At 35.0% G+C, this 24,726-nt stretch overlaps 2 protein-coding genes across 3 annotated transcripts; one reads left to right on the top strand and one right to left on the bottom strand.

The window, feature by feature from the left end:
* Nucleotides 1–1,214: 1,214 nt before the first annotated feature.
* Nucleotides 1,215–11,957, top strand: LOC120623413 (inactive pancreatic lipase-related protein 1-like). 2 transcript variants are annotated; one of them, XM_039889434.1, is made up of 6 exons: nucleotides 1,215–1,411; nucleotides 8,324–8,507; nucleotides 9,113–9,386; nucleotides 9,944–10,091; nucleotides 10,507–10,698; nucleotides 11,690–11,957. In XM_039889434.1, the coding sequence occupies exons 1-6, from the start codon at nucleotides 1,360–1,362 to the stop codon at nucleotides 11,881–11,883; spliced, it is 1,044 nt and encodes a 347-aa protein (XP_039745368.1). In that variant the 5' UTR covers nucleotides 1,215–1,359; the 3' UTR covers nucleotides 11,884–11,957. The 2 variants fall into 2 exon arrangements, with proteins under 2 accessions (XP_039745368.1, XP_039745369.1); XM_039889435.1 differs by lacking the exon at nucleotides 9,944–10,091 and having other exon boundaries at nucleotides 9,113–9,399.
* Nucleotides 11,958–17,464: 5,507 nt separating this feature from the next.
* LOC120637763 (E3 ubiquitin-protein ligase LRSAM1-like) lies at nucleotides 17,465–23,360 on the bottom strand. Its single transcript, XM_039909770.1, has 2 exons — nucleotides 21,413–23,360; nucleotides 17,465–17,784 (listed from the first exon to the last, which is right to left on the bottom strand). Exons 1-2 carry the CDS (start codon nucleotides 23,130–23,132, stop codon nucleotides 17,762–17,764), a joined length of 1,743 nt encoding a protein of 580 aa, XP_039765704.1. The 5' UTR covers nucleotides 23,133–23,360; the 3' UTR covers nucleotides 17,465–17,761.
* Between the last annotated feature and the right edge of the window lie 1,366 nt (nucleotides 23,361–24,726).

Genomic DNA, 24,726 nt, shown 5'->3' with positions numbered 1-24,726 from the left:
CAGAAATCTTCCAGTTACAGTTTTATTATAAGTATAGATAGATATACATAAAGTCCCCCTCGGTGTTTGTTTTGAAGAATTCAAAATTACCGAACGGATTTTCATTCGGTTCTTACGAATGGACAGAGTTATTCATGAGGAAGGCTTTACTATATAATTCATTAGGTTTAACTGTAAATTTGCTGAAATATATCGATGCGTTTAAATTTTTCAATCAGAATACGGGTACAATCGAAAGACGATGACATTCATATTATGATTAGGACTGATTATGTACCTGTAAATTCCTCTTTAATTTATTTAAATTGGACCTATCGATTAGTTACGTCGGGAATAAAAATGCTAAAAGTAGGAAAAATGCCGCGTTGTACCCAAGCCAATCTGGCAATTTCCAGTAGGTACTCATTATTGCCCAAAAACCAACCCTCGAAAAACTGACGGTTCTCGCGGGATTTGTGAAATACCGAAATTTATTTATTTATTACTTTAATAATAAATAAAATACTAAAAATAAGATCTAATTGGTGAGTACCGCCATCTAGGGAAAAAGAGAAAGTGTGTGGGTATGTTCCGTATAGACTCCGAAACGGCTGGACCGATTTCAATCAAACTTTCAGGGAATCTCCGGATTGACCTGGCGAGTAATCCTGTAAAGTTTGGTGACGATCGGAGCACTCCTATTTTTGAACTGTCATACTGTTAAATACAGCTTTTATTTACTATGATGATATTCTATTGTTGGGTGTACATGGGTGTAGATAATGATCTTCACCCGCTCGAGAAGATAATAGAAGAAAATGAATATGGAGAGAAATAAATGATAGCCCGGCGAAGCGGGCTGGGTACGCTAGTAATATATAAAATACGCTATCATATCAGATTCAATTCAATATTCAGATTCAATTATACATTCATTCAAAATTCTCTTTCATACGTTTGTTTCAAAAAAAACTCAAAAAGTTGTAAATAAACAGATTTGAAATTTTACACAACCTATAATTTTTGTGTAAATATATTTAATATACTTTTAACAACGCGATTCCCATAGCCAAGCGTGAGCGGGATTAGCTAATTATAAATATAAAGTCACCATGACTTGTGAACCATGATTTAATTATTGTTTTCCTCATCAGGAGAATGAAACACGTGTTTTCCCCATACTATACTGAAGCTCACATCAAAACATTTTATATACATTTTGTGCTATTGTTGTGCAGAGAGTGACATAACTTTTGAAGCTTATTTAAATTATTCACGACTAAGTTGTTATTATAGTAGTATTCTATAATAACTACCTAATGAAGCACCTGATAAAATATAAGTTAGTTTTTTTCTATACTTTGATAAAAAGTAAAGCAAATGATGGCCTCATTTAGTAATTTTGAACTTGTGTTTTGGTGCTTTCTTTTCTGTAAGTATTCTTAAGTATTTTTTTATGATAACGTGTAAAGTTTTTTTTATGTCCGTGTGCAAAGATGTTTTTCTTAGAAACGTAAGTAGAAATAAAATATGGAAAACTCTTTAATTAAACATATAACCCGGTGTAAAATAAATAAGGTAATCGAGAAGGTACTGATTTTGTCTTATTATTTGTCCTTTATGTAGGAGGGAAATTTACGGATGTCTTTAGCACAGCTCTTCTTCAACCTACGTTCTTCGTCCGCATTGTTATCATATGTATTTTTATTATTATATATTTTATGTATTTTTATAAATCCCGTGATAAAGATTACCCTATTTTCCAAATTTTAACTCTGTGCCAATAATTTTCATCCAGGTCTGACCAGCCGTTTTGATGCTGAGCCTTGATTGAGTTTTTGATTGAGCGCCATCTAGTATGCTTGGGTTAAACAATTTTTAAGTGTATTTTTCTCTCCGGAGAAGTAGTGAAGGAGAGCGATTTTTCGTGCATTTAAAACAGCGGTTTACTCTCCAAGATCACTTGGGAATTTCATGTTTCCAAGACTATTGAGTAGCCTATGTTATTCTACGTCTTTTCTTTAGGCAAACAATAAAATCGTTGTTTACTTTGTTAGGGTGTGAAAGAAGGGCGATATTTGGTGTATAAATACGAATTTTTGTAAACCATGCTTGGGAATTTGATGTTTTTCCAGGAGTAGAAGTAGCCTATGTTACTTTCCGCCCTTTAAACTATCTTTATGCAAAAAATCAAGTTAATTGGTTGCTTACTTTTTTTTTTTTTAAGGCGTGAAGGAATTCTCAACTAAAAACACACTTTCGTTTACAATATTAGTAAGAATTACTAAATCATGATCATGTTGCCACAATGAAACATTTCTTTTTTTATTACTTTTAGGTCCCTGCCATTTGTAAAGATTAAAGACCTTTTTTTCAGAGTTATACTCGTATGTATGGTCTGTCGTAATTATATTTTAAAATGTAATCAACGCTCGTTAACACACCAAGCTTCGGAGTAGGTTTAATAATATTACAACCTTTTTGAAAATGTTAATGAACGTTTTTCTTACACATATGAAAAAAAAATTGTATGCCTATTTTGCCTTTGGAATAAGAACGATTATGTCTTGTGGTTTTAACTAAACTAGGGAATTTAAATCTTGTTTAACATTCTAATTTTTCAGTCATCATATCAACCCATTTTCGGCGCACTATTGGGCACGAGTCCCCTCCCCACAAAGAGAAGGGTTTAGGCGGTAGTCCACCACGCTGGCCCAGTACGGATTGGTGGACTTCAAACACATTTGAGATGGAGAATGAGAATTTTCCAGTATCATCATGGAAATACAGGTCCTGCGCCTGATCTCTATCCGGTCGTGTCGGTTCCTTCGTTCTGAACAGGAAAGTTCATAGTTTTGAGGGAAAAAAGACTGCACTTTTTACGCACACACAATTGGAAAATCTCCCTGGAGAATTACTATTCCTGCGTCCTTGTAAAGTTATACCCTGTCGTTTCTCACTAGGTTGCTTGAGATATAAAGTAGAAACTTAAGTAGGTATACCGATGGCGACCGTGGTCTCCAACAATTCAGAAACTGAAAGAAAAAAAGAAAGAAAAAATGATGTGATATTATTGGTTTGTCCGTGCAACGCTTATCCGGACCCTGATTCTCAGTCATATTATATTTCGGCATAAAGAAAGTCTTATAACTGCGGCGTATTATAAAAAATAATAGTTTTCTCATTTATTTAAGACTAGCTGAAGCTTCTTTGTCTTATTTTTCTGCGTACAATTACTGATACCCCATGAGATTAAGTCATTTTCGCGCGGTACCTATAGCTGTTTCCAGAAAGCAAGATATAGGAAGCTTAAAGCAAATAAATAAGTATATAACTTGAAAAATGAAATATTTTTCTACAAAATTTAAATTTCATTTTTCTATAAACATTTATGTGTGGATTTTTTTAAAAACACAATTTTTTTTAAGAAAGACAAAATCCCTAATATGTTTTGTAGAAGTTTCATACAAGCTTCAATGCCCTATTTCACCTGTTTGGGGGTAGTATTTTCAAAAACTGTGATACTCGTTTAGCCAAAAGCCCAATTACAATGTTTCATGCACACGTTTCACTACATTTTACTTATTACTAAATACGGTAATAATTCACTCTATCTGCAAAAGGACGGCATATTTGAATTTGTTTGAGCTAAAATTCAATAAGCGTTACTCGCTTTTCATACTGGCCGAGTGGTCCTTTCTCTTCAAATGACCGTGAAACAGTGTTGAGTGGGATTTGCTCAATTGAATATTTCGATCCAATAAATAATTTAGAAAGGAAATTAAATTTGCCGGTATTTTGAGTGAAGTGTAGAGAGTATTTGTATTTATAAATTGGTAGCACCCTTTTTATTTGTATTTATTATTTTTTCCTTTAGATAGAAATGGCGTAAATGATAGGCGTTACTTGGCTTACAGTGACAATGCAAAATAAGACGAATTGGCCATTAGCAGTGGAAACCAGAAGATTGTTTATTGTGCAATTCATAATTTACAAAACACATACACAAACACACACACACACATACACATACACACACACACACACACACATCGGTCTAAATCATCACCTATCTACGTATCCGACAATAGCTTGGAAACTGCTAATGTAAATGTATAGGAATTTTCTATAAAACATTTATATTTTCAGTAGCCCCCTTTGGATGATTGTTTTAGATTGCTCTATGGATGGCTTTATAGCGCCAATAGGACCTATACGGCCAATAAGTGATGTCGTCTGTTTCATCTTTGCAGTCGGTATCAAGAAATTGAGAAAATCTATGGTTTTTATTGTTTGTCGTGTGGTGATGGCAGATCAAAATACAGTGGTCAATAATACTCTTTCCGCGGGTGCCGTACGAGGCGACAAGGTGAATATAACGGAGAACGGGCGGTAGCGACGTCTGTGCTACCATCTACTGCTATCACCAACCCATCACCAGCCCAATGGAGTTATTATAGGCAAACCTCCCGTTGGGAGAGGCCACTCGCACACACTGGTCCAGCAGTGGACTGTTATAAACTATTAATGGTGATAGTTTATATTGATAAGGATCTTAAATTTAAAAGCCGAAATATGCAAATTTTATAAGAAGTGATTTTGTTGTATTATAAATTTATTTATTTTAATTTTTATTTATTTATTTGTGTAATGAAAACGATGATCACTGTAAAAGTATGAAACTGCGTAACAGTGATCACGCCCACCTCCAAAATTTAAAAAATACCACTTTTCACTAGATATTTTCAAGAAATCTAAATACATTAAAAAATATTAATCAAAATAAATTAAGATACAAAAAAAACAACGATCAAAAGGAAAAGGAAAAATTATTTAGTAGTTTCGGTTTCTAACTTTACCTTGTGTTTTAAATAAGCAACATTTTCGAGGTATTTTGTTGTTATAAGCACAAAGCATTTTTCACCGGTGCGACATGCCGCAATTATAGGCTGTACTCACATAGTTCGTAATCGCTGCAGCTGACGGCCGAAATATCCAATATTGCAACTATGTGTCCAGTATAGATAAATATACGTACGTATCGAAAACAGTTACTGTCATAAAAGCTTGATTGTGAGCCTTTCCACATTACTGTACCTAACTCCACGGCCGGCTGGCGCAGTGGGCAGCGACCCTGCTTTCTGAGTCCTAGGCCGTGGGTTCGATTCCCACAACTGGAAAATGTTTGTGTGATTAACATGATTGTTTTTCAGTGTCTGGGTGTTTATCTGTATATTATAAGTATTTTATGTAAATTATTCATAAAAATATTCATCAGTCATCGTAGTACCCGTAACACAAGCTACGCTTACTTTGGGGCTAGGTGGCGGTGTGTGTATTGTCGTACAAAAAAAAAATTGTCTGGGTGTTTATTTGTATATTATAAGTATTTACGTGTATTATATTCCTACAAATATTCAACAGCTATCTTAGTTAGTACCCTTAACACAAGCTACGCTTACTTTGGGGCTAGATGGCGATGTGTGTATTGTCGAAGTATATTTATTTATTTTATTTATTAAGTTAAGTAAGTATACATATGATAAGGTGCTGAGTTACTTAAAATAGTACAGTTGTAGTAGAGATTTTTGGTATAGAGCTCGTATGGGGAAGTACTACCGACTACTGCTATTTCGGCCGCCAAGCAGCATTGTTGTGTGCTGGTCTGAATAATATGGTTGCTGGTGTTATAACAAGCACATGAGTCTTAGCACCTACGCCTCAGGACCCTGCGAAATGTTGCTTTATTTTTAGGAGACGGTTTTCCGATCAGATTGGCCATCTGGCTTGGTCCGTTTTTATTATTTATTAATTTTTAATTCAAAAAAGGACCTAATTATCATTATATTGTAGCTCAACTTGGTCCTTATTTCTATAGCCAGCGTGAGCGTTTGTAAGTTGAAATATGTCGTACATGATATATCAAATACGGCTTTTAAGGGGATACTATTAGGTAGTTATTTCTACGACGTCATATGGACGTTTTGTTACTGTAAAAAACTGGGTGTTAATCTCATATTAAGAAGGCAAATTTTGAGATAAACACTGCCATTTTGTTTTAAATGTAGGAGTTGTAATTAGGTTGGATTATAAGGAGTCGATTTTCCAAAGCCATCTTTTAAAAGAAAAACAATAAAAAAATGTTTAATTACTCTTTGCGTTTGTTTCGTCCCACTCCTAATTATAAGCTACTATAAACCGTTAGGGGCGACCGCCTCTCCGAATTTCAGATTAGAAACCCAATTCGTCTTTTAACTAATTTAATTTTGGTTGAACTTTTCACGACAAGTCTCAAGTTATAAAATTTACATTGATCGAAACTTCTCATTTAATGGCTCATCAAATCTTTAGGAAAGGGACTATTGTGTAAGTTAAAGCATTTTATATATACCTAAATCCTCTTTATCTAATTACTGAAGATAAATAAATCTAATAAAATTAGAATAAAAATAACACAATTATAATAATATGGAAGTCACTGAAATGGTAACTATAATAATTTTCAACGAATTGTCAGTCTCTTTATAATACAAACATGGCGAAAAGAGGACAAAATTTTGCATAATGTAAGATATATTTGACGAACACGTAATTATGTTACTTACTTACTTACTGGATCATATATGGTCTTTAAATGTTACAGTCTCATTATTGTCCAAATTTCAGGTCGATAACATTAGTTACAGATATATAAATTAATGAGAGATGAACATAGTCGCACCAATTTTCTTTTCGTCGTTTGGCACGAAATCCCAAAAAGAAAACTTCAACAACTTGATGAACATCGTCGGATATTCATTTACAGTTTGAATTTAAAATCCTTTTTGTGAGAAACTGGGCATGCATTTCCTAGAATGTTTCAGTTCACACGAGGCCAATTCAATGTCCGCCCGTCCCACTAGGACACATTCGAGCAAATTACTGATGTTGCAGTTAGTTAAACTCGCCGTGCGACATGGGACGTAATTGGCAATCAGCGGCCATTATCAGTTCCGCCCTACTCTATGAAATAAAGTAGAGTAGAGTTGATCAGTGTTTACTTATCCAGCGAGGTGGCGTGCATACGGGGTATGCAGTAGGCTAAGATGATAAAAAATGCTCAATATCTCAAGTCAAGTCATAAAAAGGCTTTTTAAAATTCGTTCAATGTTACCCTTAAGTTTTACATAACTTGTACTGGAGATTTTTTCCATTTTATATCATCGGCATTCCAGGGATATTGAAATCACATCTGTTTCTTAAATTAGCCCACACATGAGCAACAATAAGCAGGTATGTCCTCTACAACAAGATAATAGAATATCCTCAGGAAATTGTGGGTTGAACATACACACAAAGGGTTCAGTATCAAAGTGCTATGTGAATTACTACATAGTTTAAACATTATTAAAATTCAGTGAAAAACACCAAAATAACATATTTTTTGTATGAAATGTTGCTTTTTTTATTTATCGTTATAGCGGCACTCTAACACACCTCTCTTAACGGGAGGCTTTATCACATTAGATGGTCGTAGTAGCACAGAAAAATACACATTTCAATACTCTATCTATTTATGGGGCATGAAATAAAGCCGGCTGGTGAGACAAGCTTGACAATAGAGACCCGTTGGCACCCTTCGGGAACCTTAACACCGGATGTGGCAGGGGATCCCCGCCATAATCAAAGTTCTGTAGTTTACACAGCAAGTCATATTTAACTAACACAATGTAAATAAGAATTGTGGCGCTAGACTAATATAGTACGCGATAATAACGCATTTCCGTGACAATTTCTACCAGTTTATTCAGTAGGTACGCAAGCCGCGTTAAAAAACTCCGCTCCAAAAAAAAACTAAGGGAGATTTTCAGGAGATTTCTGACAGTCCGATAGCCGAGCGAATTGTCGAGGAATTATAATGTGTTGTTCGAAATAAATTAAATTAAACATTCACCGTACAGATAATCTTAATATATTTAAAACTCCTGTCACGATGTTTGTCCGCGATGGACTCCTAAACTACTTAACCGATTTTAAATTAAATTGACATACCGTGAGCAGTCTGGTCCAAATTAAGAGATAGGATAGCTTAGGTCTTTAATTATAGTCGCAATTTTATTTTATTGCAAATTATTTGTCTATAATAAATTGACAGTCGCATGTTATATATATACTACTATACTCATTTAAGGCTTAGCGATACTGAATACTTTAAAAACAAAATCAAACGCAGACGAAGTCGCGGGCAACAGCTAGTATGTATATAAGAACATAATCATTTAGCTTAACTGCTACAACAACTGTTGTATTGCCACACAGAACGTAGCAAATTATTTTCTGATTTTATCCAAAACATTGGTTCCAGGTGTATGCAAATCGAACTGCCTTATTAGTTATCTATTTGGAGGAGTGGCAGACAGAATCAAGTTTTATGATGATAAAGACAATCTTCACTACATCGACTTAAATACTTCACTCGATTCATTATTAGATTCATATTTGGCACGCCGACATTTCTCCGGTAGCTCTCGCTTTTGGCTCTACACAAGGTAATGCTGAATTATATATTGATTCACGATATTATTGAGGGCGATATTATTATCTTAAAATAAATAAATTAAAAATTTAAAAATCCCCTGACTTTCAATATATCGTACATGTGATACCTATACTAGGCAACCATCTTGGACCGATTTTCATCAAACATATCTCAGAACTACTCCGACGTTCCGAATAAATAAAATCGGTTCAAACGCCCGGGAAATACGATGCCACAAACACACACACACGATTATCAACTCAGTGATTTGATAACTTAATTTCTAAAACAACAACTATCACTCGTAATAATTTCCTCGTAAATAAATGTTTTATGTATTATTTTTTTAATTTATTATTTAGAAATATTCTTTATTCGAATTCAAGGACTGAGATAAATTCATAGAAGAAATATTGTATTTTTCATAGTCAGAATATAATTAATATCTTACAAGTGAAGTGATCTTTCTGTTACAAAATCTAATTAACAATATTAATTTATCACACAATAATATGAATCACATAAACTAGAATTTAAAAAGGAAAAATTATTGCACTACCATTGTACCAAAAGTAACACGTGGGCGTGCTCTAATGGTTCCTTCCTTATTTACAGGGATAACGTAAATGAACACGAAGAACTGTTCACACGATTCTCATTAAATTCCTTGAAAAGAGGAAAGAAAAACAGTCTGTACAGACGAGATAGGCCATTGGTCATGGTGACGCATGGCTGGATGAGCAATGGAAATAGCAATGCTACTCAGTTGATAAAGAACGCTTATCTAAAAATGAAAGACGTTAATGTGGTAATAGTAGACTGGCAAAGAGATGCCGCTCATGAAAACTACCTGTCTTCAGCGTCTTTGACAATGCTTGTGGCTGAAAAGGTTAGTTTAGCAGGTAAGGAGAGTAAGTACCGTGAAGTAGCATATTAAAACGATTAAGTACTGGTAGACATGACACTCCTTTCGGTTATGTTTCAAACCTCTAAATTAAGTCTTGTATCGCGATGAAGTACTAATTTAGATATAACATTTTCAAGACTATACAGTAAGTATTTAGCAAACATTAGCCAAAAAAATCATTTATTTTAAAAATTGCCTCTGCTTGGAACCTGGACTCTTCCCTAACAGAATACGATGAACCTTTTATGAAAAAGTTCCTATCAAAGTTTCCTAGAGAAAAAGAACTAATAAGCTATAGTTTCTTACAAAATATTTATTATCAGAATGACCAATTCTCGAGATTCGAAGAACAGTATATTACGCTCGATCGATGGAAAACTTTTAGACACAATTTATAACAGTGGAACGAAACTGCCTCTAAATTTCCAGCCCTGTGTTCTACAGCTACTATGTAACTATCCAGAACTGCAAGTGCAAAATTCAGACGAGATGTATATAACTAAAAGTTTTGCAGGTATTTTCAACAAGTATTTTTACAGGTTAAAGACATGGTTTTATCACTGGCTTTCAAGTATCAGCTTGAAGGTAGAAGCGTTCATTTGATTGGTCACAGTTTGGGAGCGCATGTCATGGGATTAACAGGCGCAAAACTCAAAGATAATAAGTTTCCCGTTGCGCGAGTTACAGGTATACAATTTTATCTTATCTCTGTCTGTCAAAATATCTGGGCATAACATCCGTTTTTAGTGTATGTCTTTCTGACTGACTGACTGACTGTCCGACTGACTATTTGAAAGACTGACTGATTGACAGGCTGACTGACTCACTACCTGACGGACTGACTGAATGACTGCCTGACTGACTCACTGACTGACTGACTGACTGACTGATTGACTCACTGACTCACTACCTGACTGACTGACTGACTGACTGACTGAATCACTCACTCCCTGACTTACTGACTCACTGTCTGCCTGTCTGCCTGTCTGTCTGTCTGTATGTCTATCTGTCTGTCTGTTTGTCTGTCTGTCTGTCTGCCTGTCTGTCTGTCTGTCTGCCTGTCTGTCAGTCCGTCTACATTTAAAAAACTTTTCATTCTCAGGTTTAGACCCAGCAGGTCCCTTCTTCGAAATACCAAACTATCTACCGGGTATTACAAGCGAAGCTGCCTCTTTCGTGGACATCATTCACACCGACAGCGGTATTCTGGGGTACTTCACCAATATAGGCGATGCGGACTTCTATCCCAACGGGGGCAACTGGCAGCCTCACTGCTGCGACAATCAAGACACATGTTTGTATTCATATCTAACCAATTCTGTGCTCGGAATAGGTAGTGCATATTTAGTTAATCTTTGAGGAACAGAGTCAAAAATTTTAGACTTCCTTACGACTAATACTTTTTTCGGGACATTTCGGGACCTATCTTAGGTAGGTAAAAAAAGTTATTTATACAGTTAAAAAAATCCAACTCGGTTTTTGTGTAACAGAATTAAGAAAAGTTCAAAAGATATATAAACTGGAAATAACCTGCCACCTACGCTGACGGCTTCGCTTTCGCTTCGGCTTCGCTTAAGTCTGACTGTGCATAGAAAGATAAAGGCGATTTAGCACCAAAGTGAAGATCCTTCTCCACTGATGAGAGTGGAGGGGAGGTGCGGCGTAGCATGAAAGCGTGCTTAATGTTTTCAAATAATAAAGAGCCGAAGATGTGAGCTGACTAGAGCGATGCTGCTTCCGAGTTGAGATAATCGAGAACCGTTTTACGTAGACAGACATGTCGGCACGCCGCCGCTTGAATACCACACACTGCTCTATCTACGCTAAGCTTAGAGATACAGAAATAAAATATTTCCTGCTGCTGCGGCGGTAGTCCGGCAAAGATATGAGCTAAATGGTGCCCACTGAATTTAACTAAAGAGGAGATATGGAAATAAAGATATTCGTTGGGTTACTTACAATAAAAATCTCCTCTCTTCTCCGCTTTAATGGAAACCGGGCCCAAGGCATGCTTTCCAGTTTTATTATATCTTTTGAACCTAATCAAAGAGGACATTTTGAAATAACGATAAACTTTTGGTTGTTAACACTTAGACTTTTTATTTCCGCATGAATGCTGTCTGTTTGATCCAACCAAAGATTAGATATGGTTATAAAGATATATGATTGATGATAGTTTTCAAAAAATCTCTCCTCTCCGCTTTCGTGGATAATATTTGTTGTCAAAGTAGGTACGTAAGTTTATGATTTATACCCACTAACGAAGCATACTATTTTTGTTGCAGTGAGCTGTGAACACAAATGTGCCTACGTTTACTTTGCAGAGTCCATAGTTAATCGCAGTGAATACATGTCCGTAAAATGTGATTCCTACATCTCGTATGAAACTGGTTCATGTGGCGACAATGAGAAGCAGTTCATGGGACTATACAGTCTTTCTACGGCACAAGGCTCTTTCTATCTCGATATTGACAGCTAGAAATCTTTATGGTGTAGTTTAATTAATGGCAAAATATAATATAACATTATTTAGGTAGGTAGTTAATAATATACTTTTATGTTTACAAATATTTTGTTTTAATCGTTAGTCATATTATAAAGAGGAAAGATTGGTTGGGGATGCTCCGGTGTCAGAACAAACCGTGTGTAGAGAGTACCTACCTACATTGTCGAAGATTTGTTTGGAGGGAATTACACTGTACGGATTCCCCTGCTTTTGCGGAGTAAGTATAGCAAATTAAGCTTAATTTTCATAGTATATCATGGAATTCCGCAAAGTTACGCCTGCTTCTATCCCATAGAATTCCTAGTCCTTACAAAAACACCTTGCCCTTTACAGAATTTTATTTGTTCGGAGATATAGGAAAAAATAAGAGAGGGGAAATTGATACCCACGGACGAGCTACAAAAATTAGCAAACGCGGGTAGAAACGTGGGAAACGGTTCCCCGCGATGCATATATGATTATGGACCGAAGATTGAGTCCATTTTCATAAACCCGTATCTACCTACCTAATACCTGGTGGCAAGGCGATGGATTTCCAATTAAAATCAGGTGGGCCAATTATAACAATAAAAAAAAGTCTTGTAAGCTCCTAATCACAGCTCGGTTTCGACTATCGAAACGATGTAACTTACTATAACGGTATTTATGCATTTTGTTGGTCGGAGTAGCTTTATTTTGTTGGTAAGAGCTCGTCCGAAGAGGTACTAATGCCGTGCTTATATCCGCTGCCAATCAGCTTTGCTGTGTTCCGGTCTGAAGGGCGTGGATGCGGTAGCATAGACACATGAGGTTTAACACCTACGTTTCAGGTTGATAGAAATTGTGCGGCACTTTTTAGGACGTAATCCTTGCATGCCATGCGACGTTTTGCTATTTCATAAAACTTTCAGCACGTATAAAACATGTAGTAAATATTAATATATTATATTATGTTTTATTAGTAAACATTTTTATTGTTATTTTCAAAAAAAAACTAAAACATCGCAAACTAAGTTGCGGGCAGAATTGTTTTGGTTTTTCTTCCACTACAAGTACTTTAGTAAAAAAAGAGCTGGTGTAGGGGAATGAATTCGTATAAGAAATAAATCCCCTACAAGCCCTTGACTGCAATCCTACCTGGTAAGTTATGATGCAGTCTAAGATGGTAGCGGACAGGCAGTGGCGTGCATAGAGGGTATGCACAGGGTATGCAGATGCAGATAATATAAAATGAAGAAAATCTTCAGTACGAGTTATAAAAAACTTAAGAATAGGCATTGTAAGGGTTATAAAAAGCCTACCCTTAAGTATTTATAACTCTTACTGGAGATTTTCTTCATTTTATATTATCTGCATCTACATACCCTGTGCCATACCCTCTATGCACGCCACTGCGGGCAGGGCGTAAGACAGTTATATTAAACCCATACTCCTAATCCACGCGCCATCGTACCGGGACGCTAAATCACTTGACAATCACGTCTTTTATTTTTAATTTTAAACATTTTATTTGTACACTACTAAAAGAAAAAGATATTGACAGAATAAGAAGATACTTAAAATTCACACACACAATAGGCGGCCTTATCGCTTAGTAGCGTTCTCCTCTAGGCAATTTTAGAGAGAGAAAAACCGAACGGACCTGCCGGGGATCGAACCTGGAACCTCCTACTAGGTCGTCTAAAATCAACTATTATCATTAACTGTTACACGAATTTTAAATAAATAAATAAAATGTTTTAGGAGCAAGGTAAGCTACTGCAGTGTGCTACATGCTAGATTAACCCGTAACTTGTTTTCATAGTGCGTTGGACTGTGTGGGTACGAACATGTCCTAGCCTAGATGGGCACGTAACTAAGCGGGGATAGCAGCTGTTGAATATTCATGAAGAGAGGAACAAGAGTCATTTAATTATCTACCGCCTACTAGTTAGCTACACAGGTGGATTCCGATTAATATAGTCTGTATATGCTTGTTATATTAGTACCTACGCTAAAACATTCGTGTTCAAATTCGAAAATTCTGTGTTCATGTAGGCCTACCACTCATGTATTGTTAATAGGTACATATATTTTTATTTTGTTGTTATTATTCTTTTGATATTATTATTTTAGACGATCGAATGGCGCAGTGCGCAGCGTACCTGCTTTCTGAGCCCAAGGCTGTGGGCTCGAATCCCTCAAATGGAAAATGTTTGTGTGTTGAACATGAATGTTTTCCAGTGTCTGATGTTTATCTATACATTGAAGGTTTTTATGTATATTATTCATTCATAATATTCATCAGTCGTCCTAGTACCCATAACACAAACTACGCTTACTTTGAGGCTAGATGGCGATGTGTGTATTGTCGTAGTAGGTATATATATTTATTATTATGTTTTCATTATTGCGATGCGGTGATGGTGATATAAGCTGGGAAAGTTCCGGACGCCCTGGTCTACATAGCCCACGACAAATTTAGTTTATAAACACCATCTTACAGTCAAATAATAATACTTTAGAAAAACCATGGTACTTATGCTGTCCGCTTATTAAACGCTTATTTCTTTTTAAATTAATAACTAACAATTATCTGTTAGTTCTTATAAGAAACAAAATTTGTACCTACGACTAAATTTACGTTTGAATTGATTATATGTTCGCAAAACTAGCCTGCGAATCGGTTGATGTTTTTTTATGTTTAAAAATCCTGGGGGTTGAGCTATGAAAAACAAACAAATAAACAGACAGACCCTTTTACTTTTATAATATTAGTATGTATCTCGGAATATCGGTTTGGATAAAATCTCAATACCGAATAACACCTAAATCGCGACCCCTGGTGCCAACTACCGGGCTTGTTAACCAACCGGTGGTTCCTGAACTTGTAGTCAAACGCTACCTTCTACAGATTCTAATAGAGTGAAAATCTTTTACACATGGCCAATAGATGTCACTTGTAGTACAAAGGTACCTATATATACATATGTATACTGTATACATTTGTAATTATCCTAAAGGCAAATTTGTTATTACTAACTAAGTATAACAAATAAATATTGTGTACTCTGTGAAGGTGGTCTACATGATAATAAATACATTTGTATTCATACTATGCATACTAATGTAAAATTCTGTGTGTATGTATGTGTGATTTAGGTAACCACTGCACTGATCTCAATGGTTGTATGTAGCACATGATGAGTGACGTATAGGTAGGTACTTGCTTGAATCCTGGAGACAGAGGTAGGATACTTTTTAACTATGCGTGTTTTATAATATGCACAATATACCATACATAGCTAAACGTATATTGGCAAAATTTAGCATAGAGATACCTTGAGTTGCATCCAGTATATAAGTTTCCGCGATATTAAAAAAATACTTAGGTAGTTTTTCCTTTTTAGGAAATAGCACTTGGCATCAGCACGAACATGTTGAATCTAATTGTTGCGCTTGAGGGTAAGAGTAGTAAGAGAGAGTAATAAAGTGGACTGATGTAGGCTATTGATCAAAGCTGTCTGTGATTCTGTGAAGCATAGCTGTGTTCCGATCCGAAGGTGTGGTTGCTAATGGACACAGGGTGGTTGCTAGTGGTTACAGGGACACGAGGTTTACGCTCCGAACTCGAGCACCAGCTCACCCAATAAGTAGTGTGACCCCTATGTATAGTGAAAGTATAAGAAAATAGTTAGAATAAGTATTTTCTTTCCAATTTTTTGTTCCGTAATTATTATCATAATACTTACTACCGATTAATGATTTCTGATTTTTGTGTTCAAAATACCTGCTTTTATATGATAACAAACAAACAAAATAACAATTTAATGGCTCAGATCGTGTCACACACGTCAGAGTCTGATTGTCTAACTGCGCAGTGGGCTATTTATAGCGAAGCGTGACTTGCCAATCGTTTTATCAGTAAAAAAGATTCTCCAACAGAGGTCTATCTTGAGAATTGTAACACTCTTTTATTGTAGAGAATTGATTTCATAATCAACCTTTGTTTGTAGTAGGTATGTCATGCGTTCGAGTACAGACCAATGGAACATGTTGCATACTAAGGTTATTATTAAGATAGTCTTTCAACTATTAATAATACCTTATCGTAGATATTGGGTTATCTTTCGTTTATATTTTAGATAATACATTTTCAGTAAATAAATAAATAAATAAATATACTACAATACACACATCGCCATCTAGTCCCAAAGTAAGCGTAGCTTGTGTTATGGGTACTGAGATAGCTGATGAATATTTTTTTATGAATATAATACACATAAATACTTGTAATATACAGATAAACACCCAGACACTGAAAAACATTCATGTTCATCACACAAACACTCTCCAGTTGTGGGAATCGAACCCACGGCCTTGGACTCAGAAAGCAGGGTCGTTGCCCACTGCGCCACTCGGCCGTCAACCAACCCTTTGCTTCGGAGAGCACGTGAGCCCGCCATTCCTGGTTATTTTTAAAAACATGTTAAAAGCCCGCCAGCCTTTTTCAGTTTCTCTATCCTATATAGAGATGACGATGATGAATTATCGTACCATAGCTGGACGGTCTGCCTATGAGAGAAAAGAGATTACTCTACAAGACGGGCCGTCGGGTAGTATTGATTTATTTATTTTATCCATTTGGTTAGTACGGCAGGGTACATTATACAAGGCAACATTATACTGTATACAAGACATGCTATTAATATAGTCTAATATAGTGATACTCTGCGAAAATTAAAATAAAAATCAATCTCAGAGTACCTCAACCATTAAGGAAACAATGCTGTTCATCCGTCATGGAATATATCCCATTAAGCATTGCTGTCGAAGAGTGCGTTCGTGACAATGAACGCAGTAAAAGTGTCATGCTTCGTGCAACAGTGCTACAAGAAGGGACACGAACAATTTGTTCTTCGTCGACGAAGGTTATTAGCTTTTGGAGCACTTTCATTTTTTTATGAAGATCTGGAGCATCGCTTGATTTGAGAGATTTGGCACATAATTTTTAGTTCGTCGCAAATACTTACGTCTGACCTCCGGAGTTGAATCCTATGCAACCTAAAAGAATCATATCATCACAATCACCCATATCAGCGCTTGAACAAGAAGGAAGGCTTTCTGCACTTTTTCTAGAATGAGTCCTTATTTTTTTCCGTATGGGTGCCAGACTCCACTCCAATACTTCTAGTGTGCTCCGGATTAGAGCATAATATAGTAACTTTACTACTAAAGAATTATGGAACTATTGAATATTGCGCAGCTAATCTTCGATGAGTCAGCTACAACTGTGGTAATTTGGTTAATTTTTGTCAAAAGTTACGCCCAGGTCTTTCACATTTTGTACTCAGGGTAAAGGAGTGCACAAAATTTTGTACTCTAATATCACAGGATACTGAGCTCTAGGTAACGTTCTGGCATAGGTAAGCAGCATACCTACAGCGACTTTAAGGAGTTAGCTTTTCTGTACAAAGGATCGTTAAATAAGTAGCAAATTCCACCCTGCAAAGTCATACACCCTTTTAATAACCGACTTAGAACAAGGTATTTGCGATACAAAATGCTACGATAGGGTAAAAAATGATACAAGATATAAGTGCTAAAATCGTGTGTATTTGTAAAACAGGTGGTAAATAGGAATAAAAGTGTATAAATAAGTTTAAATACAGTATACGCAATTATATCTAAGGGATAAAGCAACCGCAATAATATAATTGGTAGTTATAATATGTATAAGTATGGTTACGTGAATTTAATACTGAAGTATTATCAGAAGCATTTCTTTATTATTGCAGGAATATAATTTAATATACCTACTTACTTCCTCTGCTCAAATAGTTCAGAGGCTGACACAAAACGATCGCAGACTCGTGCCGAAAGGCAGCGTCGGCTACTTCAAAGATGCAGCACGTGCTGTAACAAGCAACCCGCAATGCATATTTTTTTATACACAACAATAGTAGGTAGCCAGTCTTAGATTGTAGCGGGCTAACCTGTTAAGGAGTATGGCAGTTAAATTAAATCTAAACCCCGAATCGGTTTCTACGCTACATCGTACAAGAATGCCTAACTAGCCACGGCCGAAGCCTACCACCGAACGAGACCAGAGAATATGCAAATATTATTATTTCCCATATTACCACTGCCAGGAACCGAATCCGGGACCTCCAGCTTAAAAACCATAGAGCTCAACGCTGCACCAGGGAGGCATATCAATGCGTTGCAATGAATAGACAGCGAAACTTTTATTATAAACCAATACATAAGCGTCTCGTAACTTCTCAGTTGTTGACCAGCTGGCAGCAGCAGCATATATCCATAAATATTGTGAAAGGTGAAAAACAAGCGATATCAAATGATACGATTTGTATGAAAATTACACTCTTGGTAAATTGATGCAAAAATATTTAATGCTGGGGTTGGTCGTCAATAATTTTCTGGCCACGAGCTTGGTCTCAGCTTGGTCTAAGTAGAACCTTGGACCGAGACCGCGATGCGTACCTGTCAGAGCACGATATTGTACCTGCCACCTGACATCGTCATATCATATTTACTACTGTTCCTGTCAAATTATCTGCGTATGGAGACAACCAGTTACTAAATTTGTCAACTGTACAAATGCATAGTGACCGCATGAAACTATAACAACATCTCAGTTTAACATTTCTTAAGCATAGATCGGGGGTACATACCACGATAATATTTTGAATTTGTCGATATTTCGACCCAGTTGCATGGATCGTGGTCACGACGGGACTTAATGTACCCGTTGATGCTTAAGAAATGTTGATTAACCACGAAAATCTTAGTTTAAAATCTTTAATCTCAGTTTAAATCCGGTTATCTAGAATATTAAACCAATTAATTTAGAATGTTTTGTAATTGCATCGTTAGACATTTGGAATTAAAGGCGAAATAAGCCAGTAAACCCGGCTGGGCTACCTCTGGAAATAATGTTTTTCTATATATTTAGTAGGAAATTATTTAATAACCAGTGCAGTGCAGTGTGTGATCGTTACAGTTCATGTAACGACCACGGGTACAAACGTAAGCTAGAAGCTATAAGTAAAGGTAACCCAACTGGATTAATACAATTTCTTTACACTTTTACCGATAATCTTTGAATTAAAAATATTAAATTGTTTTCTGCTATTTTGTGATGCATTCAGATCGTCACATAAGTTTTTTAAATCACGAAACAACATGACGATAGCAATGTTTTATTGATCATTGTATGACACTATTTCACTATTCTTGGCCTCTCATATCATAACAATATAATCACTTATCTCAAAGAATAATATAACTCAATAAATATTTATAAATAAATAACACATTGGTGCTATACAAAAACCGTAACTAACCAGTCTTATTAAAATATAAATTAATTATTAATTAAATCTCAGTACACTTAGAATTAAATTTGCATGCTAGCCGTAGCCGTAGTCGATTTTAACGTAAAATTATAACGTCAAAGTAAATTAGACGTATTAAAAGTCATATGTTCTTTCCTATCTTTGGATTTATATTTACCTGCGTTCCACTTGAGGAGCTAGATGTAAAGTGATATACGACGTTATATTAAAGTATTCGATTCTCGAAAACAACTTAGAATAACACATAAATAATATTATTATTTGTAAACAAAACGAATCCACTATGGCAAACTAAAGTCTCTCATATATGACTATGCCTACATTATGTACACTATACAAAATACAGGATAAGAGGTTTGAATATTATAGCATTTTCTTTATTTATCAATGAATGTCAAAAATCGTTTAAAGCGTCAGGTTTCCGCGATATAAGCTGTAGAATTTGTACTTATGTTCCTCTTGAGTAGTATTTTGTATTGGTTAATCAGGTTTTATGCGTAGCCGATATTTTGGCAACAATTACAATAGTGGATGCATTAGGTAGGCCAGGCGTTTTACTTAAGTATTCAAACCTCTTAATTGAAGAGAGGGCAAGAACCTGTTTTAATTCTAAAAGTGCTGTAAGTATTAATTCTATGTTTAATATTGATCTGACCCCAACATTGCTTTTTATATTGATTATGGCATACTATAAATACTAAAAAACCTTATTACTTATGAGCTAATAAATAACACTTAATTGTAACACTAAAATTCAGAATAATAATAACAACATAAATAAAAATACAGTAAAACTTTGAAATAACATAAAACTAGCTAGCTTTAATTAGAATTTAATGTCAATTACTTTTTTCACAGCTGTATCACAGTTTAAATACAAAACTGTTAAAATATTGAAAACATAACAACAGAATATAAACTAGACACTTAGAAGGCACTAGCTTTATTATAATTCATAACAATTGTGAAAAGTTCTTGGACTCATTATATTTTTTGTTAATTGGTAAAAAGCTTCTATTTTGTCTCATTAAAAACCTGTTTTTGTGCATTATAACTGAACACATTGGAATATGATAAACTACACAATTTTTGTATTGATTTGGACCAGGTTAGAAGCAGAGTCATGTGGGCAAGGCCCTATCCTTCATTTCTGCCTCCATATTCATAATATTATGATATTATTTAAATATTGTTCAGAAAATTGACATTGGCAATGGACTTTTTTATGTAAATTGTTACTCTAAAATTCAACACAATTAATTATTGCAGAATTTATTTTGTCTGATTACAATAATTACAATCAGGTGATTCAATTCTTCATACAAGTATAAATAATTACATATTATTAGAAATAAAGTAATTTAACCAGTCACACACCATAGGTGTAAATATAACATTTAACTACAGTTATTATATATTGCAAAATTGTTATTAATTAGACTTTTAATATATTTAAAATAGTTTTTAATGTTATTAAAAACCTTATATTATTCAAATATTTATTATCTCAATCTCAAAATAAATAAAACTATTTATGGATTTTGCCCCTAAAAAGTGTGTTTATTCTGATCATGAAAGTGGCTTTACCTTTAAACAAAAACCAAAATACTTTAAAAAATTATAGACAAAATAAGTTTGACTAATTTGAACTCAAAACATAAAAAATAAATGCAGAAATGATATATATATTGTTACAAGATATATCTGCAATAATTTATTTGTATATAGTGTATACATGTTGAATGCTGAGCGTGTTGTACTTTATAATACTTCCTATGCAATTATTGCTTTGATTGTTCTTTCTATGACCATTCTACACATTGGGCAGTTTTTTAGCTCGTTTAGAGAACATGGCTGGCAACAACACATATGGCCACATGGCACAAAAACTATTTCAGACTTACCATCCATACAAACTACACATTCACCCTCCACTATTGAGCTTTCTTTATCATTGACATTTAGAACTCCTGAACAATTTTGTTCTATGTCATATATAGAAGGTGCACTAGGTTGTGTGCTACTGTGGGACTCTAACATATTAGAGTTTTGAGTTTTTGATTGCACATACAACTGTAATGCCCTTAAGATACCCTCTCTGTCTGAGCTAAGAGTTACTCCACTCTCTCTTAAATTCTGATTAGTAATATTTAATAAGGACTCACCGGAAAATAGATATTTAACCAGAAAAGGCAAACAATGTATTACACCTTCTTGTAAAAGATTATTTGCAAAAACAGGATCCAACTTTCTAATACTAAACAAAGATTTTGGTGCTGAATCCAAAAGTTTTTGATAGCTTTTTAACCAAAAGTCTTTTGATCTGATACCTTCAGTCTCTACTTCCTTTAATGTATTAATTAATTGCTTCCTTCTTATGTTTCTCTGATCCAGAAGATTGTCGAGCAACTCTACCAAATGAATCCTTTGTTGTAATAGCTCATTATAATTAAATACAATATGCATATTCTTTTTCTCTTGTTCAATTACACTGAGCCTTGCTAAATTTTCAGAGATAAGTGCTATTTCTTGGTTCAGACTCCAACTCTTGGCATCCACTTTTTCTAGCAGCGATGAAACAATTGCTTTCTGTATATCTTGATCTTCTAGAAGTGTTTGGACTAAAGTGGTACGCGATTGATCTTTAGCATTTAAAAGCTCAGATAATTTCATTGCCCCTTCGTTTTCCTGTATTAGCATATTCTCTTTAATGTTATTTAAATCATCCTTATAATATTTTTTATACATTTGTATGGAAGAATCTTTTTCTATAAGCTCTTCCATTGCTTTTAAAATATCAACTCTTCTAACATTATCATAATTTTGTCTGGTTATCTCCAACAACCTATCATGTTCAGTTTGCTCATAAGCCAGCTGTTGCTGGACTGCCTCTGGGTGAAGACTATCAATTTGGATAAAGTTTTTAACCAAGCATTCAATTTCCTTTTCTTCCATCTGTATAGTTTTCATTAGTTTCTGCCTCTCTACTTCTCTTACCTCTTGTACTTTAGCTATCTCACTATCCAAATCTTGTTGTTCTTGTATAATTTTGGACAGAAATTTTCCTCTTTGCTCCTGGTTAGCTTTATGAATTTTACTTTCTTGTTCTATCATGGCAGCTTCTTGTTCTTCCCATGTAATTCCTAATTGTTTTTCAAAAGGATTGTAATATATGTTGGGAAGTTGAGATGGTGAAGTATCAGAAGGTAACGGAGCAATGTACTCAATACTCATTTCCGAACATAGATATCTCATTATTTCTGAAGTCCCTTGTGTGGCTATGCAAGGTGGTGGGAAAGTAAAATTATCACCATCCAGTTCAATAGATAGCAAATTAGTTGCAAGGCACAACTCTGGGCAGAGTTTTGAGAGGTGTTTGTTATCTGATATCTTTAACAATCTCATACATTTAAGATTACCTAATCCAGGATTCAAATGTTTCAATTTGTTTTTAGATAAGTCCAACACTTGTAGACTCTCTAAAAGCTTTATTCCATCAGGTATAGATTCAAGAAAATTATTTTGTAAATAGAGCTCAGTCAGGTTTACGAGATATCTTATGCCATTCGGCAAACGAAAAAATTGATTGCAACTTAAATTGAGGACTTTGATAAGAAAAAGATCTGACAGCTGCCCTCCTTCCTCCAAGGATTGCAGACGATTATTATGTAGATACAAATTGTCTTTTCTAAATACCTTGCAAATGGAAAATATACCCGACGGTAAACGCCGTAGACAGCAATCTGACAAATCGAAATCGGGTTCTGGTGATTCTCGGGCAAGATAGAGCTTTCTGTCCAGTCTTGCTCGGGCTTCCTGAGAATTGTGGGCATTTCTCCCAAACAAGGACATCGTGCGTTGTTGCGCCGATACGGCACTGCCCATTAAATATAAGGTAGTGAATTACGCACAATACTTGAAATCAACCGTGTCACCGACTGCTAGCAATCATGGTTGTTAAAGTTAATCACTATCTTAACATCATTTAATACTTCTTTATATTAAAAACATGGCAGAAAAAGATTAGGTCCCTACATAAATATAAATTTGTAACAACCTTCATTAAATTAACACTCATTTATCACTTCGACTTTTGGTCACTTTTGTTTTTAGTTTTTTTTATGACTCAAAAATCAACAATGAAACTATGGAGGGTAGAGGTAAGGAGAGTCATCTGTGTATATGAAAAGTGTCGTCAAAATGTATTAAATTAGGATGGCGCTACATTTGCATCAGGGTAACTCTTAAAAGAAGCGCCAAATATAAATACCGTACTATTTACTGTTTAAAATCACTCTAAACGCACGTTTGGTTATAATAAATCTGTAACCCTCCATAATTTATGGAGGGTAGAGGTCAGTTGTTGCGCTAAATAACAGTTCAAAAATCCTCCACAATGGCGCTGGTGGATGCACAGGGTATGGTATGAATGTAGCAATCGTAGATGAATTGAAGTATGCCGAGTTAAAAATTTAATGTCATTATCGACTAAAGTAGTTAATTATTGAGAATTTCAACAACTTACGTTGTACAAAATATTGTGGTAAATATAACCTTACTTCCTTGTATCTCCATACTTCCTTGTTTATTTTTCAAGCCTACTCTAACAATATTTATATTTGGCGCTTCTTTTAAGAGTTACCCTGATGCAAATGTGGCGCCATCCTAATTTAATACATTTTGACGACACTTTTTCATATACACAGATGACTCTCCTTACCTCTACCCTCCTTACCATAAATGAAACATAATGTAACAGAGTTGACAACTGACAATTGACAGCTGACAGTCCACAGATAGCTACACTTTCCATTCCTAACATAGAATAGATAATAAAACCAAGATAAACGTACAGAATTTTCACTCCTTCGATCTTGATAGGATAAGTGCTACCACGTTTTAAGAATATTGATAGCTATACTTTCAATCGTCAAATTACGTGAAATAAAACACCGAAGTAAGGAACATTTAATAAATCTACAATATTATATTATTACTTTGATGTAGATAGCTCATCATATATATGCGGCTCTAACGACTAAAGCTGCTCTAGCAACTACTTATTTGGTCTTGTGGGATGTTCGACTAGATCACGAGGTCCCGAATTGGACTCAGCTATGGCCAAACAATCTTAGGGGTTGGGTTTTCATAAAAAAAATCGGCATTACCCGACAGAAGTTTACTTAGTAACTTTAAGAACACTCGTTTTACTAACATGTAATAATAAATATAAAAGCTTGCCAACTGGCATTTGTCTGGTAGATCTGAGCTCTAACTCTCTCGCTTGTATGGGAGGGGAGGCCTGTGACGAACAATAGGTCATATATCATATCGAATAATAAATAAAGTAGTAAAAGTCTTTGAGGATAAAAAAGTTACCTTCAGGAAGAGGGTCACAATATCATAACATATCCCACAGAACTATAAAAAAAACAACAAAATATTTACAACTTTTATTTTTAAATACTATTATGCCCAA

Source organism: Pararge aegeria, chromosome 4 (assembly GCF_905163445.1).
Source record: "Pararge aegeria chromosome 4, ilParAegt1.1, whole genome shotgun sequence".
NCBI lineage: Eukaryota > Metazoa > Arthropoda > Insecta > Lepidoptera > Nymphalidae > Pararge > Pararge aegeria.
This window is presented reverse-complemented; position numbering and strand designations above follow the sequence as displayed.

Bases quoted from the DNA above. Each gene is read 5' to 3' on its own strand.
- LOC120623413 (XM_039889434.1), top strand. From the start codon at position 1,360: ATGATGGCCTCATTTAGTAATTTTGAACTTGTGTTTTGGTGCTTTCTT. The intron at 8,508-9,112 runs GTAATGCTGAAT...CCTTATTTACAG, and splicing joins CGCTTTTGGCTCTACACAAG to GGATAACGTAAATGAACACG. The intron at 10,699-11,689 runs GTTTGTATTCAT...TTTTTGTTGCAG, and splicing joins CTGCGACAATCAAGACACAT to TGAGCTGTGAACACAAATGT.
- LOC120637763 (XM_039909770.1), bottom strand. From the start codon at position 23,132: ATGGGCAGTGCCGTATCGGCGCAACAACGCACGATGTCCTTGTTTGGG. The intron at 17,785-21,412 runs GTGAGTCCTTAT...TGCTTGTTACAG, and splicing joins GGTTAAATATCTATTTTCCG to CACGTGCTGCATCTTTGAAG.